Genomic DNA, 14,180 nt, shown 5'->3' with positions numbered 1-14,180 from the left:
TTGGTTTGCAGAGAAAAAGATGAAATACGCTCCTCTTAAAAAAAAATGGATGCTGAAATCTAAAAGTTGTTTTAGTGCAAACTGACTTTCATATTGAAAAAGACCTTGATCGATAAACTGATAGGTAAACTGAAAACTGCGCGCGAATACAATAAAAATTATCCGAAGAACAATGGCAGGGAAAGCATTCTATTTAAAGAATTTTTTATGGCTGGGAATAGCTGTAGCATACAAACCTGATCAAACAAAGGCCTTTAGTTTTTCGAAATTTAAAATTGCAATCACCCAGCTGAAACGATAAGTGACAAATTGAAATATATTGAGGATTACCATATGAAGGGTTTCCATTTGGAGGTAAGCATAATTTTTTTCGTGCGGTTTAAGATTTCAAAGCAATTTCAATTTTCAATCGCCAGTTCAGAGACAGATCTGTTTATATAAGGTGTAATTTCTCCGCCATACAAGAGCGGATGTCTGCTTCAGATTATTAGACAGGATAATGCGAGTGTGCATATGACTTGCTCGAATTTGATTAAGGTTACTTCCCACCTTCGCGGATGTCCTTCGAGAAAAAATTCGTACGCGCGTTAATTTTACTAAAATCCAAGCAAACTATACATCAAAAGAAAGCTTATTAATTGTACTTTATGATGAAAATATAATTTAAGCGATGTTTCAAAAATTGTAATTTTAGCAATTTTTCCTTAAAGGATAAGTCAAGAGCCGGTAAGGCGTGAAACGACGTACCAAGGGTTCTTCTATTGAAGTTATCGTGTATCGGATGCCGCAGCACAAGCTAAATGGCTGCACAGTCCTATTCACAAGGCATCAATCAACAAATTTTGTCGGGCTTTTTCGGCTTTCTGATTGGTTGTCTAGATATCGACATCTAAAGTTGGAGTAGCTAAAAATATGCCGGGCGTGTTGCGTAAATGGACACCACGGACAAATATTTTAAATCAAATTTCAAATTTCCCCACACACTTCGTTTGTAATTATTCCTAGAATGTTTGACGAAAATAGGTTAAATCTATATACCCTGTAAATTTGCTAAAAGTGGTTGTATTCCTCCCAAAATCAAATGCGAGATTTTAGCTCATAAAGGTTCGCAAACAACTCGCACCACGCCAGGAGATTACCTTGCCTCCTGAAACTGCAAACCAATGGGACAACAGTACCTCCTAGCATCAATGATGGAGGATCAAGATTTCCCGGGAAAAGTAATCCATTGCAGACACGTTTTTTTTTATCTCGATCGCTGAGTGAAGCTTTGAGGAGGATGACACAATAGTGGGCAAAGTTGCCAAAGGAAAAATCCGCCGGCAAAAATGGAAAAACCGGGGAGCGCGCTAAGGAGCAAGAAAAAGGATCAACAGACAGCTTTCAAAATTACGATTTGTCGCAAGCCTGGTACTTGCGTAAATGAAAGGAAACCTCGTTTTTAAAATTATGTAGGGCAAATTTTGGTTTGACGGCGACTCCTTTGTTCGAAATCTGGACGCCAGCGTGGAGCTCCACCAGTACCAGTCGCTTTCACGAAGGAAATGTTTTCTTTTCTCGACAGAATGGTACTTTTCCTTTCTCCTTTGGGCTTGTTTTTTTTTTTGTTTTTGTTTTTGTTTTTATTTTTTTTCCAAGAACTTTCTTCCCCTTTTAATTTTTCCATGAGCAAAGATCTTTAAATTTCCATGGGCAAAGAGCTTCTACGTGTGAATTTTTTCGAATAGGGATGTAAACAAAAAAAAATTAAAAAACGAGTCCCAAGATGAGCGGTTGCCGCGAAATCTCCCCCAGGGAATTCGCTCAGGTCCGAGATTATGACACATTCCTGATTTATTCAATTTTATTTGAAACTACGTTTTTCTAAATAACTTGGGTGCTTTAAAAGATTTCAGAAATTTTTTATGGGAACGTTCGGTCAAAATGTTTGAATTCAGTTTAGTCAAATAAGAGGAAAATCTGTTTTTTCGGCCTCTGAAGGTGGGAAGTAACGTTAAGCTAACACAAACCCTCATTATTAAATCACCCTCTAGTCTCGGAGAGGAGATTTTTCATGACAGTGAGACTTATGTTGGTTTTTGGGTAGGTCTTAACTGTTCCAAAAGATCGCTTTTAGATGAGAAAAAAAGAGTGTCACTTTGCTGTTGAAGGAAAGTGGCCTCGTTGCCATGCAGCACATTTAAAATGGCGGCGTCCTTAGCGGAATCTTCGCATCCTGAACATGGTAAGTGCATGTCAAAATTTCATCGAGACTTTTCACTTAAACTGAAAGATGAAAATTAATAGCTTCTGGAGCATAAATTTTATCTCTTGGGTGAACACTTTTTGATTAACCCTTTAATTCCCATGAGTGACCAAGACAGAACTTCTCCTAACAATATCAATAAAATATCAATCAGATAAGTGATGAGAATAAAGAAAAATAGCAATTTGGGGATAATTAGTTGATCCAACGCTAGATTCTCTGAACTAACATTATAAGAATTGTATGGTTGACAGCAAGGAGAATGACAAATTTGATCTGGGAGTTAAAGAAAATCAGAACCAAAATAATCTCAATGGCCAATCAGAAAAAAGGCAACTTAACGATTGCAGAATCAAAAACAGAACAGTTCAAAATTCACCCACACAGAATGTGCGTCTGTAACGTGCCCCGTTTACCAACTAAACGACTCGAACAGGCTGAAAAACCTCTTCAGCACCTAAAGCGTTGAGTGCCTCTTTGGTTCTTCACAAACTTAGGCATCGCGTTTAAGAGGAATCTCTCCTTCGGCATGCAAAGTCTTTGTAAAGTAAATTCAATCCTCCCCCTACGTGAGCAGTGGTACTAGTACTGACTCTTAATTAATGATATTCCAAATGAAACAGAAATTTGTGACCTTCCCGAAGTTCGCACGAAGAGTATTTTCGATACATTTGAACGAAACAGAGGCCAACCCGAGAAGCTTGAGAAAGGAGGAGGACGTCATTGGGGAAAAAAGGGAGTGGGAGAGGGAGAGGGGTACGATGAGGAGGGGGGTGGGGAGGGTGGGAAAAGAAAATGCGGAGAACAGGAGAGAGATGCATAGAATGCCAATCCTCGTTCATCATCAGACCGGAGACAGGATTTAAAGTCGGGTACGGTTGGAGGAAGAGCTGGGTATGGAAAGTGAGAGATTTTATATTCAGTCCCCTAATTTATAGGGAGCAAATTGTGCTGATCCACCATAACAATTTCATTCCCGGGCTCTTATTTGCACCTGTCTGGAAATAATATTTAAATAGTGAGCAGCTTGTTCTCTATATGATAATACATTAAAATGCAAGATGTGCGATATAATTTTCGTCACATGTTCATGACTACAGTCTTTTTAAATCATTTTGGTCGATAATGACGTTAAGCATAAGTCAAAACGTGATTCTTTTACCAGATAACTTCGATTTTTCAGTTTCGATTTAGATACCTCAATGTTTATAGAATAGTGAATTTTTGCCTTGCTTTTCTGTTTTGAAAGTCATCCTGAGGCGCTAAATCTAACCAAGGTGCATCATACTCCAGTGCTAAACTGCTTTTAGAGCTCGTTATCGTTGTTTACTCAAAGAAACATTTAATCTAATTTCAATTTAACGTTGGTAAGTAAACGACAAATGGAATCAATTTTGTTAATTTCAATTTTAATTTTTTTCGAGGAAGGCCGAAAAAATACCTTCCAACTTGGAAGTCTCATTGTAGTGATGATTGTCTATAACCAGTTTGAAGTTTTTTCTTTATATTTTAAGTTTCCGAAGCTAATTAAAAATTATCGTCTACATCGTGCTTCGAAGGTGACACATATTTATAGCATAATGAACGACTGTCGTTAGCTACACCTCCATTACGATTCTCTCTTTACGGAGACTGTCTTTAAGGATAAAACTTGGTACAAACACAATGCATTTTTAACGTTACCTTTTAGTTGCATAGTTACTGTAACAGATATATGGAAAACGAACAACTGAAACCGCTAGCAATTCGACTTAAGGCGATGCGATAAACACCTGGCTTTATTCATAGCTTCCTGTTTGCCAATATTGAGATTAGCCAACAATCGCTTTTGTGTTCTTTTAGATAGTGAATACCAGATAAAAGCTCGCATTGAAATTAGCACACGTCCATTCAGCATCAGCGCTTAATGAGAAGAGAATTGACCCGTTGTTAACACAAGTTCTTTGACGGGCAACTTAAGAAGTATGGAGCCAAAAAACCCAAGGGTTACAGAAACCAATACTTCGGAAAAAACGGAAAACATCACCCAAGATTACGAAACGTTTTCGTGCTATCACTTCAGCGCTATCGACTTCGAAATTGCAGACATCTATCTTGGTTGGTGCATACTAATTTGTGTGTTAAACGCTCTCTTCTCCATCACTGCTTGCCTCGCCAATTTATTGGTTCTTGTCGCCATTCGAAGGACTCCCTCGCTTCATTCTCCGTCCAACACACTCCTCTCTGGTCTCGCACTGTCTGACCTTGGAGTCGGTGTGCTTGTTCATCCTCTGTTTTTCGCGCAAATATTTGGCAAAGTGACCCAGAACAAAAACATTTTCTGCGAAGCTGGAATCACAGTAGAAGTTACGGCAAACGCTTTATGCATCATTTCTCTTTTGACTGTAATAGCCGTTAGCTTGGACAGGTATTTGGCTCTTCGCCTTCACCTTAGATACAAGGAACTTATCACAATCAAACGTGTAATATTCGTTTTGGTAAACATCTGGATTATCGGGGCTTTCTCTGGTACATTATGGCTTTATAAACCCGACATGGTCAAAGGGAATGCGATCATAATAATTTTGGTTTGTTTTTCAGCCGCTACGTTCTGTTATTTTCAAATTTATCGCGTTGTTTCACGGCACTATCATCACGAGGTAGCGTTGAAAAGTTTCTTGGAACAGGGAAGGACTAGAGAACAGACCATAAACATGGCGAGTTTTACATCTCATGCGCTTAGTACGTTCTGGGTGTATTGTTTTATCATTGTATGCTACTTGCCATATTTGTGCGTTGTGGCTGCAATAACTCAGATTGGATTAACGCTCGGAATTCGGTTTGCGTATGATATAACTGCCACACTGGTTTTTATAAACTCTTCTCTCAATCCTTTGGTTTATTGTTGGCGTTTGCGAGATATCCGTAAGGCAGTGAGAAAAACTGCGAGACTATTCGTCTGCGCTGACCCAAGAGAAAATGGCGATTGAATATGAGTGGGGTTGAAAGTCAAACAGTTTTTGAGAGTACCAATTCATTTATTATTTGTCGATAATTTATTCTACTCAGAGATGCTCGTTAGCACTCGTCTCTAGGCTGTTAAGTTTCAGTTGTAATTGCGTCATAGAATGAAAATATGAACTTTCGTTCGTTTTTTTTCCTCAGATCTGTCAAATGCTAAAACTTCCTGCTTCCTTTGTTTTTTGTTTAATTTTCTGAACCTTTATAAATAGATTTTCATTACGAACGGATTTTATCACTTCACCTTTACATATTCTGCATTTTCATTAAAGAAAAAACTTATAACACCATTTTGTTGGATTCATGTCTCAGTCTCTCATGATTGTTCCCTTCCCGGGATTAACAGATTGACAACTAGGTTGTTTTAACTATTATTCGCATTAGGCTCAGTGAATGTTGTGCCCGAGATGAAGTCCAGGGAACTATTCAATAATGTTTGCAAAACCTGAGGCGAATAATTGTTTGAGCATAATTACTCAAGTGCTTTCGAATTCTGTTGTAAATTCTGTCAATGAAGAAAGCATTCCGCATATTTTGTTACTAGTTAAGCAAGGATTTAAACAGGTTTTTTCATTTAAATCTGCAAAAACTTCATACGGTAACTTTCTTTTGAAAAGTATTCCGCCAAACTCATTGGTTGCACTAGTGTAATTGAATTTTCTTTTATTGCGTTCATCACTCCCTCGCAAACATTGACCAAACGTGAGGCAGCCACTTTGAAATTTAGCGCCTCTGCTAAACATATGAAAGATGTGACGCAATCCTCGGCCAATCAGAGCGCGCGTATCTCTATCAGCACCTGAGCAATTATCAGCAATTACACTATTATAACATAACGCGCGTGCTTGCCCTATATTAGTCCTTTTGAGCCGCTATGAACAAAATCCTTATTAACGCACGCCCGTGCGTAAATAAGATGACGTGAGCATTTTTTTTTTACCTGGCTTCAGAGTTTCCGTCCTGTTAAGCTGCAGAGCAGTTTTCCTTCTCTTTGAAATATGGAAGAAACCAGCGAAGAACTGCCCAATTTTTCTATCGGCATTGACCTTTTAGGTCCTGATCCAACAGGCAACTAAAATAAAGCCGAAAAAACTCGCAAGTTGCACGTTTCGCAAATTTGTCGGAAGACCAGCTGCAGCAAATTTTGGCCGAAAGACAGACATTTACTGGGAACAAAAAAGTCACCAATCGGTCATTAACAACATTTAAAGGTAAAATTTCCGTTTTTACTGTCGTTATTAAATTTGTTCAACCTGGGGAATAAAATACACAGTCGTTAATTGGGAATTTACCAAAACCAAAACAATCACAATTGCACTCTATCACAATAAAAGGCTTCTTCGCGCAGATTCTTGTTGTCGCTCTGTTATAAAAGAATTTGTTCATGCTTTTAGCTGTGCGTATATCGAGTTATGGATGCACGCGGGAAGTTTGAAGAGCACTCAAAAAGCTAGAGTTGCTCTCGGCTTCGCCTCGAGCTACTCTTACGCATTTTTCGTGCTCTCCAAACTTCCCGCGTGCATCTATAACTCGATATACGCACGCTAAGCATGAACAAATTCTTTATTTGTATAGGTAATCATATGATTTCGAGTGCAATTTGGAGTAAATAAGCACGAGTAAATTTTTTCAAAGACTAACAAAATTGCATGCGCCCGTAGGGCGAGTGCTAAAATTTACAAGTGCTAATTTATTCCAAATTGCACGAGAAAAATCGTGTGATTACGTATTAATAATGTACATGAAAAAATACGAGGTAGCTTATCATAATTATGCAGAAGAAAAGCGCGCGCATCGCGTGTAAAAATAATTTATTCAAACCCTGCAAGTGACATTGTGCGTTCGGTCAAAACAATCGCTTACGATCAAAACAATTAGATAAAATGAAATTTTCACATCTTTAAGGTGCAAAAATTTTAAAGTCCGGCCAAACAGTTCAAGGAATTGTTCAGTCTGTGTCCGAATCACTTTCGGTGAAATGAAATCGTCGTTTGCGAGGTTTATCAGGCGAGGCCTTGTTGTTGAGGTTGAATGTGACATTGCAGTTAGTGAAGGAATTTATCAGATTCTGCGCTTGAGAGCTCATCATCTGTGGAATTACTGCATTTGAAGCACAAGGACCAGATGAACTACTCGCCACCGGCACGGGTTTTGGTGTACTATTTCTCTTTGAAATGGCCCACGCAAGCTGTCGCTGTTCGTCTTCAAGACGGCGTTCGCTTCATCGTAGTCATCTAAAGACTGGATATTTCTGTGACCGGTGACTTTTGCAATAGACGACCTCTCGAGATTTGCTTTCTTCATCTTGCTAACGAGCATTTTGCGGGCACTGTGATTGGTAAACCGCTTCTCGGATGACTGAAGGGAGGTTTGGGAGATAATATTTTTCATCATGGAGTTGATTTTATTTTCTCCCATGGGCTGGACTTTGTACCAAGTTTCATCGCTAGGTCCGCTGTTGTATTTTATCGAGAGGTAAAATGGACCACTGGCCCTGAGATTGCGAGGCCTACGGTTGATGTACTGACGGAATAAAGCAACTGGACATCTCTCTCCGCCGGTCTGAAACATTTTGGGCTGAAACTGTCTTGGCTTTGCGTTCAAACCTCCAGGTCTGGTTTTCGTTGGCCCTTCAGCAAACTCAACAAACTCAAGGCCGTCATCACCTTTCATGATTCTGAAATCCTCCAGTCTCATTCCATGGTGTTCTTGCCTTCCACGGAGACCAAATTGTTGAGTAAGTAGCCACCACATTGTATGAATTAAGGACTCTGGGGTTTTACCACCGAGTTTCTCGCTCTTCCAGAGAATTTCTTCTTCCTCTTCGGATAGTTGTCGAGCTTTGTTTGGGCGCTTGCCGCGACCAGCTAAGCGAAGCTGTTTCGCTTTTCCGTCCAGTACTTGTTTGGAGGAACTGAATTCTCTGTCGCGAATAATGGACAGTTTATAGTCTTTGTTCTTCAAGTGTCTATCAAGCGATGTAATCATTACTTTCAGACTTTCCGGTTCAAAATCTTCCCCATGTTTGTTTTTAATTTCGGCATAGAATCGCTCGAGCAAACTGTTAAACTGGGTCGGCGCGTAGTTTTCGATTTTCGCGGCAATTTCCTTCTCCAAACACCACTTCTTCCAAACTGACAACCAAAAAGCAGTGCTTTTTACCGTGTTTTCATTGATAGAGCTGTTTTTCAGCTGCTGTATTGTTGTTGCGGTAGCGGAAGAAAACCTACTTAAAACACCCGCCATTGTTTCGCTCGCAAATTTTCAGCGTATCCAAATGTTGCGACATCCAAGGCTCGCATTTGATTGGCTATCTGTGAGTTTCTTTGATTATTGACCAATCAGAATGTATGGTTTGTATCTTCCTTTGCATTGAATAAACCCTCTTCTGCACTGAATTAACTCTCTTCTGCACTGAATTACCTAAAAACTGCATTTATCTTAACCAATTAGAACTGAGTAATTTTTTCATGTATATTATTAGATTTTATAACATTGGGCGCGCGCGCAAAGCCTACCTATTTCCGAAGGAGCTACTATGGCAAAAATACTTATGTACTGCATAGCCGTGCATCCATCACATGACGGGTGCAATTTCACCGTCAAATTGCACCCGTCCCTTTCAGCCGCGAGGTTTCAAAACTTTCAAGATTTTTGAAAAGGTCATAGACAGGCCTACACAGACTTCCCTGTGTGGTTTTACGTTTGCGACGCAAAAGCCTTTAATTAAAGCTTCGCTCTGACGAGTATGTCTTTGAGCGATTTACCTCTTTTGTATGATATAATCGGAGGCGTTTTGTAAATTGTTTTCAGCAGTGGCTGATTTTGGATGAGGTTCCATTCTTGCATCAGTATTTGTTTTAAATTTTTTAACCCCTGGGTGGTATGCTGTCACAAAAGGCAATATTTTGCCTTTAGTTTTTTTGGTTTGTTTTTTAAGTGTCGGCTGCCTTGCGGCAAACGAGACCTCAGATAACGTTTTTTCAATTAGGCTTTTTGGGTAACCACGTGCTTCAAGTCGTGTTTTGAAGTTACACATGGCCTCCTGGAAATTTCTTTCCGAGGAGTTTGTTCTTAGAAGTCTGATGGCTTCTCCTTTAATAAAGCCTTTCTTAACACCTGGCGGGTGGCAAGATGAGTAGTGTGTATATTGAAAGGTCTCGGTCGGTTTGTAGACTGATTTTTCAGAGATGACACTGTTACTTTTCAACATGTTTATTATCACTCTGAAAGCGTGTACATATAAGATCTTTCAGCTCTGAAAGCTGATTTTCTATTTTGTCTATCTTGTCGACATCAGTATTTACAGTGTTCCTCAAGGGCGAACGTGATCTTTCACGTGTATTTACATTGTATTGTGATCGAGACTTGGCAATATTAGCCTTTTCAAGTTTGTTCTTGTGACTAATAAGTCTACGCTGATGGAAGCGCACTAGGGCGCTGACGTATTGTTCTTCGGCGTGACCTGCTCTATCCCGATTGAGATAAACCTTTTGGAGCTCAAAATGAAAATAATACGTGCTAAATTACACTAGTTTCGAAAAACAACGAACATGTTGTTCTTTGAACCAAAAAAAATTAGTTTTGGAGTTGACGATACTTCATTCCAAAACGGGATGTTAATTTTGGCTTAAAACAAAACTAAGCTTTCTGACTTGAACTGAGGCTTTGCGACGTTAGGTAATCTTCACTAAACGGTAAATATTATTTTGATGTGTCGATATGTCCTAGAAATGTTGTTCAATGTTTCGAAATCGTACGATTTCCAGAATTTTCAACACAAAGCTACGCTTCTAGTAAACAATAATTCAAGTAAGGTAACTCTTCCACACGGGTCTCGTAAATACTAGAAATTTGCAAGTTTTTCGCTTCGTTTTTCGAACACTTAATATTATTTTTAAGTGTTGATATTTCCTAAAAGTACACGTTCAATAATCGTATAATTTCGGAATTTTAAAAGTCTTCAATACCGGCCGTTAATTCTAGTAAACAACGATTCAAGCATGCTGAATCTACTACGTGGTCTTGTACATGCAAGAAACTCGTTCGTTTTTCGCCACTGAGCAGAAAATTTACCACTCTTTTAACAAAGATCCAGTCACAAAATATTTCTTGGTCGTTTTTGCCTGATTCAACGGTTAACAAATAACACTCGCAGATATTTTGCGGGTTGCAAAGTATTTTTCCGCCTCGTAGGGGTGAGGAAAAATACTGATGATGAGTAAAATGTTTATATAACGGATTTATGATCCACCATACCATCCACCATTTTGGCGTCTTGTGTTCGAAATACATTCTACGGTCTATCTTAGCATAAATAAATCGATCCAATATGACCTGCGTGAAAGACGATACCAACGCAAGCGGAAAAATTAAGGTTTTTTTTAATGACTGGTAAATAAAGAAAGATTTGCGGGTTCATTTTTTTGTAACACCTTAGCCATTATGCTTATTTCTTTAAAATTTCTCGTGCCTCCGACTCGACACAGGCCCCTTCAGCAAGTAAGTGTGCATGCAAAACCAACACAGATCATTTTTTTACCACTCTAATCCTCGTTTTTAAGGACTGATTTCCAGCTGACAAAGTCTTCAAGATTATAATGACACCTACTAATTATCAAGTGTTGTTGATTTTTTTCCACAATTTCTTGTTGATCCCTTGGACAATGCGTTGAATTTGAAACGAGAATCCTGTTGTTCGTCCACTCGGCAGCTCTATGCGCATTGCGAACTGAAGAAGGAAAATTATACAAGTGTTTCTAATCAATTCTTGCTGGCATTTCTAATTTTTAAAAACGTAAGAACTTTTTTCCTGAGTAGCAGAATTTGATATCGCTCTTTAGTAAAACCAATTCGAAGCGAGTCTATATGCGAGTCGTAATTCGTCATTAAGGAAAGAGTTTTCAATCCTTTTTCACCTCTGGGATTTTTTTAATTATGAATCACTGTGCTTTGTCCTAGGCTCATTCAAACAATTTCTTTTTTTTATTTAAACGTAATCATAGAAGCAATTTTAAACTCCCAGTCATTAGTCACATAATTGTCAGGTAAAGCTGTTTTTGCTCAATTTCCGTTTCCAGGCAAAATGAAAGTCACCTCATAAAGATAGGAAAGAGCTTAAACTCATCAGATCAACTGCAAAGTTTGTTTTCTCACAATTGACTGACAGATGTAACGACATATATTGCCGCATTTGGATCATCTCCAATTGACACCTCAATACCCACAGCTGCCGTCAACATTTTTCTTCTAAATCTACTTTTAAATCGATGCAAATACTCCCTACTTTTCAGTGTCATTGTTGTTTCTGTTCACCGGACAAGTGTTGCTGGAGAAGCTGTTGAATTTCTTGTTCGACTTTTTCATGCTTGGACCTCAGATTAAAAGGGATTTCTTGTTTCTTTGGACTTAAAGTTGAAACTAGCTCGTATCCGGGCAAGGACCCAAAGACATCAAAGCTCGAGTATGGTTTTAAAGATAGGAAACAAAACTGGAGACTCTGAGAAAGATATTTGTTATCATTTTACCCATACGCATTTCAACATGGGGGAATTTTCTCCCGCTTGGTACATTTTCAACTGCGTTGTAAATATCGTGTTTTCCATTACGGCTATTGCATCTAATCTGGTAATCCTTTTTGCTATTCGCCGGACGCCAACGCTTCACACCCCATCTGGCACACTTCTTTTCGGTTTGGCACTCTCCGATCTTGGCGTTGGTTTAATAGTCCATCCTCTGTTTTTTTCGCAAATATTAGCCAAGGTTATACGGGATCAACCGCTATTCTGTGATGCTGGAATTACGGTGGAAATTGCAGCGAACGCCCTTTGTATCGTATCTCTACTAACTGTTACCGCTGTTAGTGTTGACCGGTATCTAGCTCTTCGTCTTCATTTAAGATACAGAGAGTTCATAACGATAAGACGCGCAGTTTTGCTACTCGTTGGTATTTGGTTATCCAGCTCAATATTTGGTTCGCTGTGGCTATGGCAACATGAACTTGTGAAGATAGTTGCAATCACTATCATCAGCGTAAGTCTCTGTATTGCTTCGTATTCCTACATGAACATTTATCGTATCGTGTTGCATCACAGGTCGGTCATACGAGTGCAAAGCTCGTCTGTCAGTCAGGCTTTTGACAAAGACGAACAAGAGATAAACGTACAAAAAATTAAAAAGCAAGCGGCGGGTTCATTCTGGGTTTATTGCCTACTAACTGTTTGTTTCACGCCATATTTGTGTACCGTCGCTGTTATAGAGGCCAAAGGAATCACGAGCGCGACTCGCTTATCGTATGAACTTGGGGCAACTTTAATCTTTGTCAATTCATCACTCAACCCTCTCATTTATTGTTGGCGCTTGCGTGAAATAAATGAGGCCGTAAGACAGATGCTGAGGAGTTTACACAGCTGAGAACTGACAACTGAAACAGATTCGCTTTCAGCGCAATTTTCTGATTAAAAGATAACCTGGTTAATATCGCGAATAGAAGAAGGGGTCTAAAAAAAAGGGAGATGAAATTTTGATAAGTACATCTTTTATTGAAATGAAAATTTTAATTACTTCTGATTTCCGACTTCATGCCAAGAGAGTGGTTCGTTGCGAAATGAAACAAAAATAATTTGTCCAGCATGGAAGTTTTTCAGTTTGCTTTTTTGTTTGCACAATTAACTTCGTTGCGGAGAACGACTTAAATTTCCATATGAAAACCGAAAAACTAGAAGTCCTCGTCACCTGCATTTTAAAAATGAATGAATTATAATAAATGAATTTGAGGACACAGGATGTATAGAATCGAACGAACAATAGTGTGTTAAAAATATTACAGTCAGAGAGCAATCAATCTACCAGCGCTTATTTGGTGTTCTCCGCCAACTTCAGCGGAAATTAATCTTTGCAACACATCTGTAAAACTAGGAATCTAAACTTCGTTTTACAGTTTTCCGTTTAACTTGTACAGGTACCTCCTATTTTTCCGTGCTTCTCTTCCTCGAATGATCGCGGATGAAGCGCGAGGTCCGTTGAGTGCGGGAAAAAAATCCAGAGTTTATTTTCAGTTTTAATGTGACAGCCTCTAGGCCAAAATTGTTATGTAATTTCTTCCTCATTGACAACACTTCAGAGTGCTGCACTTTCTCTCCCTTTTATCACGTTCAAAAAGGATTTGTCAAAGTTGTATATTTATTACTTAACGTTTCCAAGAAGTCACATATCTAAGAAGATCTATTTCCGTTCTTTCCGGCGTACTTGCTTGAGCCTCGACCCTATGAATTGCTAAGATAATGGATCAATTGCTTTAAAAGATCTCCAGTCTGATTCTTAACTGCCTTAATTACATACATAACGTGGCCCATGAAGAGGCGAACAGACACTTTAAACTGAAAAATGCTCTAAAAAGTTCTTTATGTCAGTCCACCTCACATCATTCATTTGCAGCGAAAGCTTTGCACGTGGTCTGGACGCGCACGCAAAAAGACGATTTTCTTGTTAGAAGAGGTCCTTCATGTGCATCCATGTGAATCGACGGTTAAAGAAAAAAATCAATATTCCATTTGGAAGATAATTATGTGAACACTACGATATAGAACCCCTCCGTTTAAAGAAAAGTCTTTAAAGATGCCGGTTAAAGAGAATAAAAATTTAATAATTCTTCCAATTTCCTTATTCATTTGACCCATGTCGATCAATAGGTTCGTAAGTTCTGCAGGTCCTCTAGTTGCCTGACACCAACATCGACAATAGTGGTTTCTCCGCATGAGATTGAAACACCTCATGGAGTACTCAAGTAGATAATTTTGTTTAATTTCTGGCCCTGAGTAAAGCCTTAATAACAGTATGAATAATAACTTCTGTAAACTGAATATTAAGCTCCAGAAATCATTTGAAAATTTCTTCAATCTTGCTATGATATGGTGAGTCCGGCGATTTTGAAACT

At 38.8% G+C, this 14,180-nt stretch overlaps 3 protein-coding genes across 3 annotated transcripts; 2 read left to right on the top strand and 1 right to left on the bottom strand.

The window, feature by feature from the left end:
• The first annotated feature begins 2,201 nt into the window (after window positions 1-2,201).
• LOC131788859 (melanocyte-stimulating hormone receptor-like) lies at window positions 2,202-5,466 on the top strand. The gene is made up of 2 exons (XM_059105956.2): window positions 2,202-2,224; window positions 4,088-5,466. Exon 2 carries the CDS (start codon window positions 4,210-4,212, stop codon window positions 5,212-5,214), a length of 1,005 nt encoding a protein of 334 aa, XP_058961939.2. The 5' UTR covers window positions 2,202-2,224; window positions 4,088-4,209; the 3' UTR covers window positions 5,215-5,466.
• Window positions 5,467-7,342: 1,876 nt separating this feature from the next.
• Window positions 7,343-8,236, bottom strand: LOC131773613 (uncharacterized protein KIAA1958-like). The gene has a single exon (XM_066159267.1). It carries the CDS (start codon window positions 8,231-8,233, stop codon window positions 7,343-7,345), a length of 891 nt encoding a protein of 296 aa, XP_066015364.1. The 5' UTR covers window positions 8,234-8,236.
• A 3,113-nt stretch (window positions 8,237-11,349) lies between these two features.
• Window positions 11,350-13,036, top strand: LOC131788861 (melanocyte-stimulating hormone receptor-like). The gene has a single exon (XM_059105957.2). It carries the CDS (start codon window positions 11,711-11,713, stop codon window positions 12,656-12,658), a length of 948 nt encoding a protein of 315 aa, XP_058961940.2. The 5' UTR covers window positions 11,350-11,710; the 3' UTR covers window positions 12,659-13,036.
• The last annotated feature ends 1,144 nt before the right edge of the window (window positions 13,037-14,180 follow it).

The sequence above is a fragment of the Pocillopora verrucosa genome, chromosome 1 (genome assembly GCF_036669915.1).
Source record: "Pocillopora verrucosa isolate sample1 chromosome 1, ASM3666991v2, whole genome shotgun sequence".
Taxonomy (NCBI): domain Eukaryota; kingdom Metazoa; phylum Cnidaria; class Anthozoa; order Scleractinia; family Pocilloporidae; genus Pocillopora; species Pocillopora verrucosa.
This window is presented reverse-complemented; position numbering and strand designations above follow the sequence as displayed.

Excerpts from the sequence above, each read along its gene's own strand:
- LOC131788859 (XM_059105956.2), top strand. The coding sequence starts at position 4,210 with ATGGAGCCAAAAAACCCAAGGGTTACAGAAACCAATACTTCGGAAAAA.
- LOC131773613 (XM_066159267.1), bottom strand. The coding sequence starts at position 8,233 with ATGATTACATCGCTTGATAGACACTTGAAGAACAAAGACTATAAACTG.
- LOC131788861 (XM_059105957.2), top strand. The coding sequence starts at position 11,711 with ATGGTTTTAAAGATAGGAAACAAAACTGGAGACTCTGAGAAAGATATT.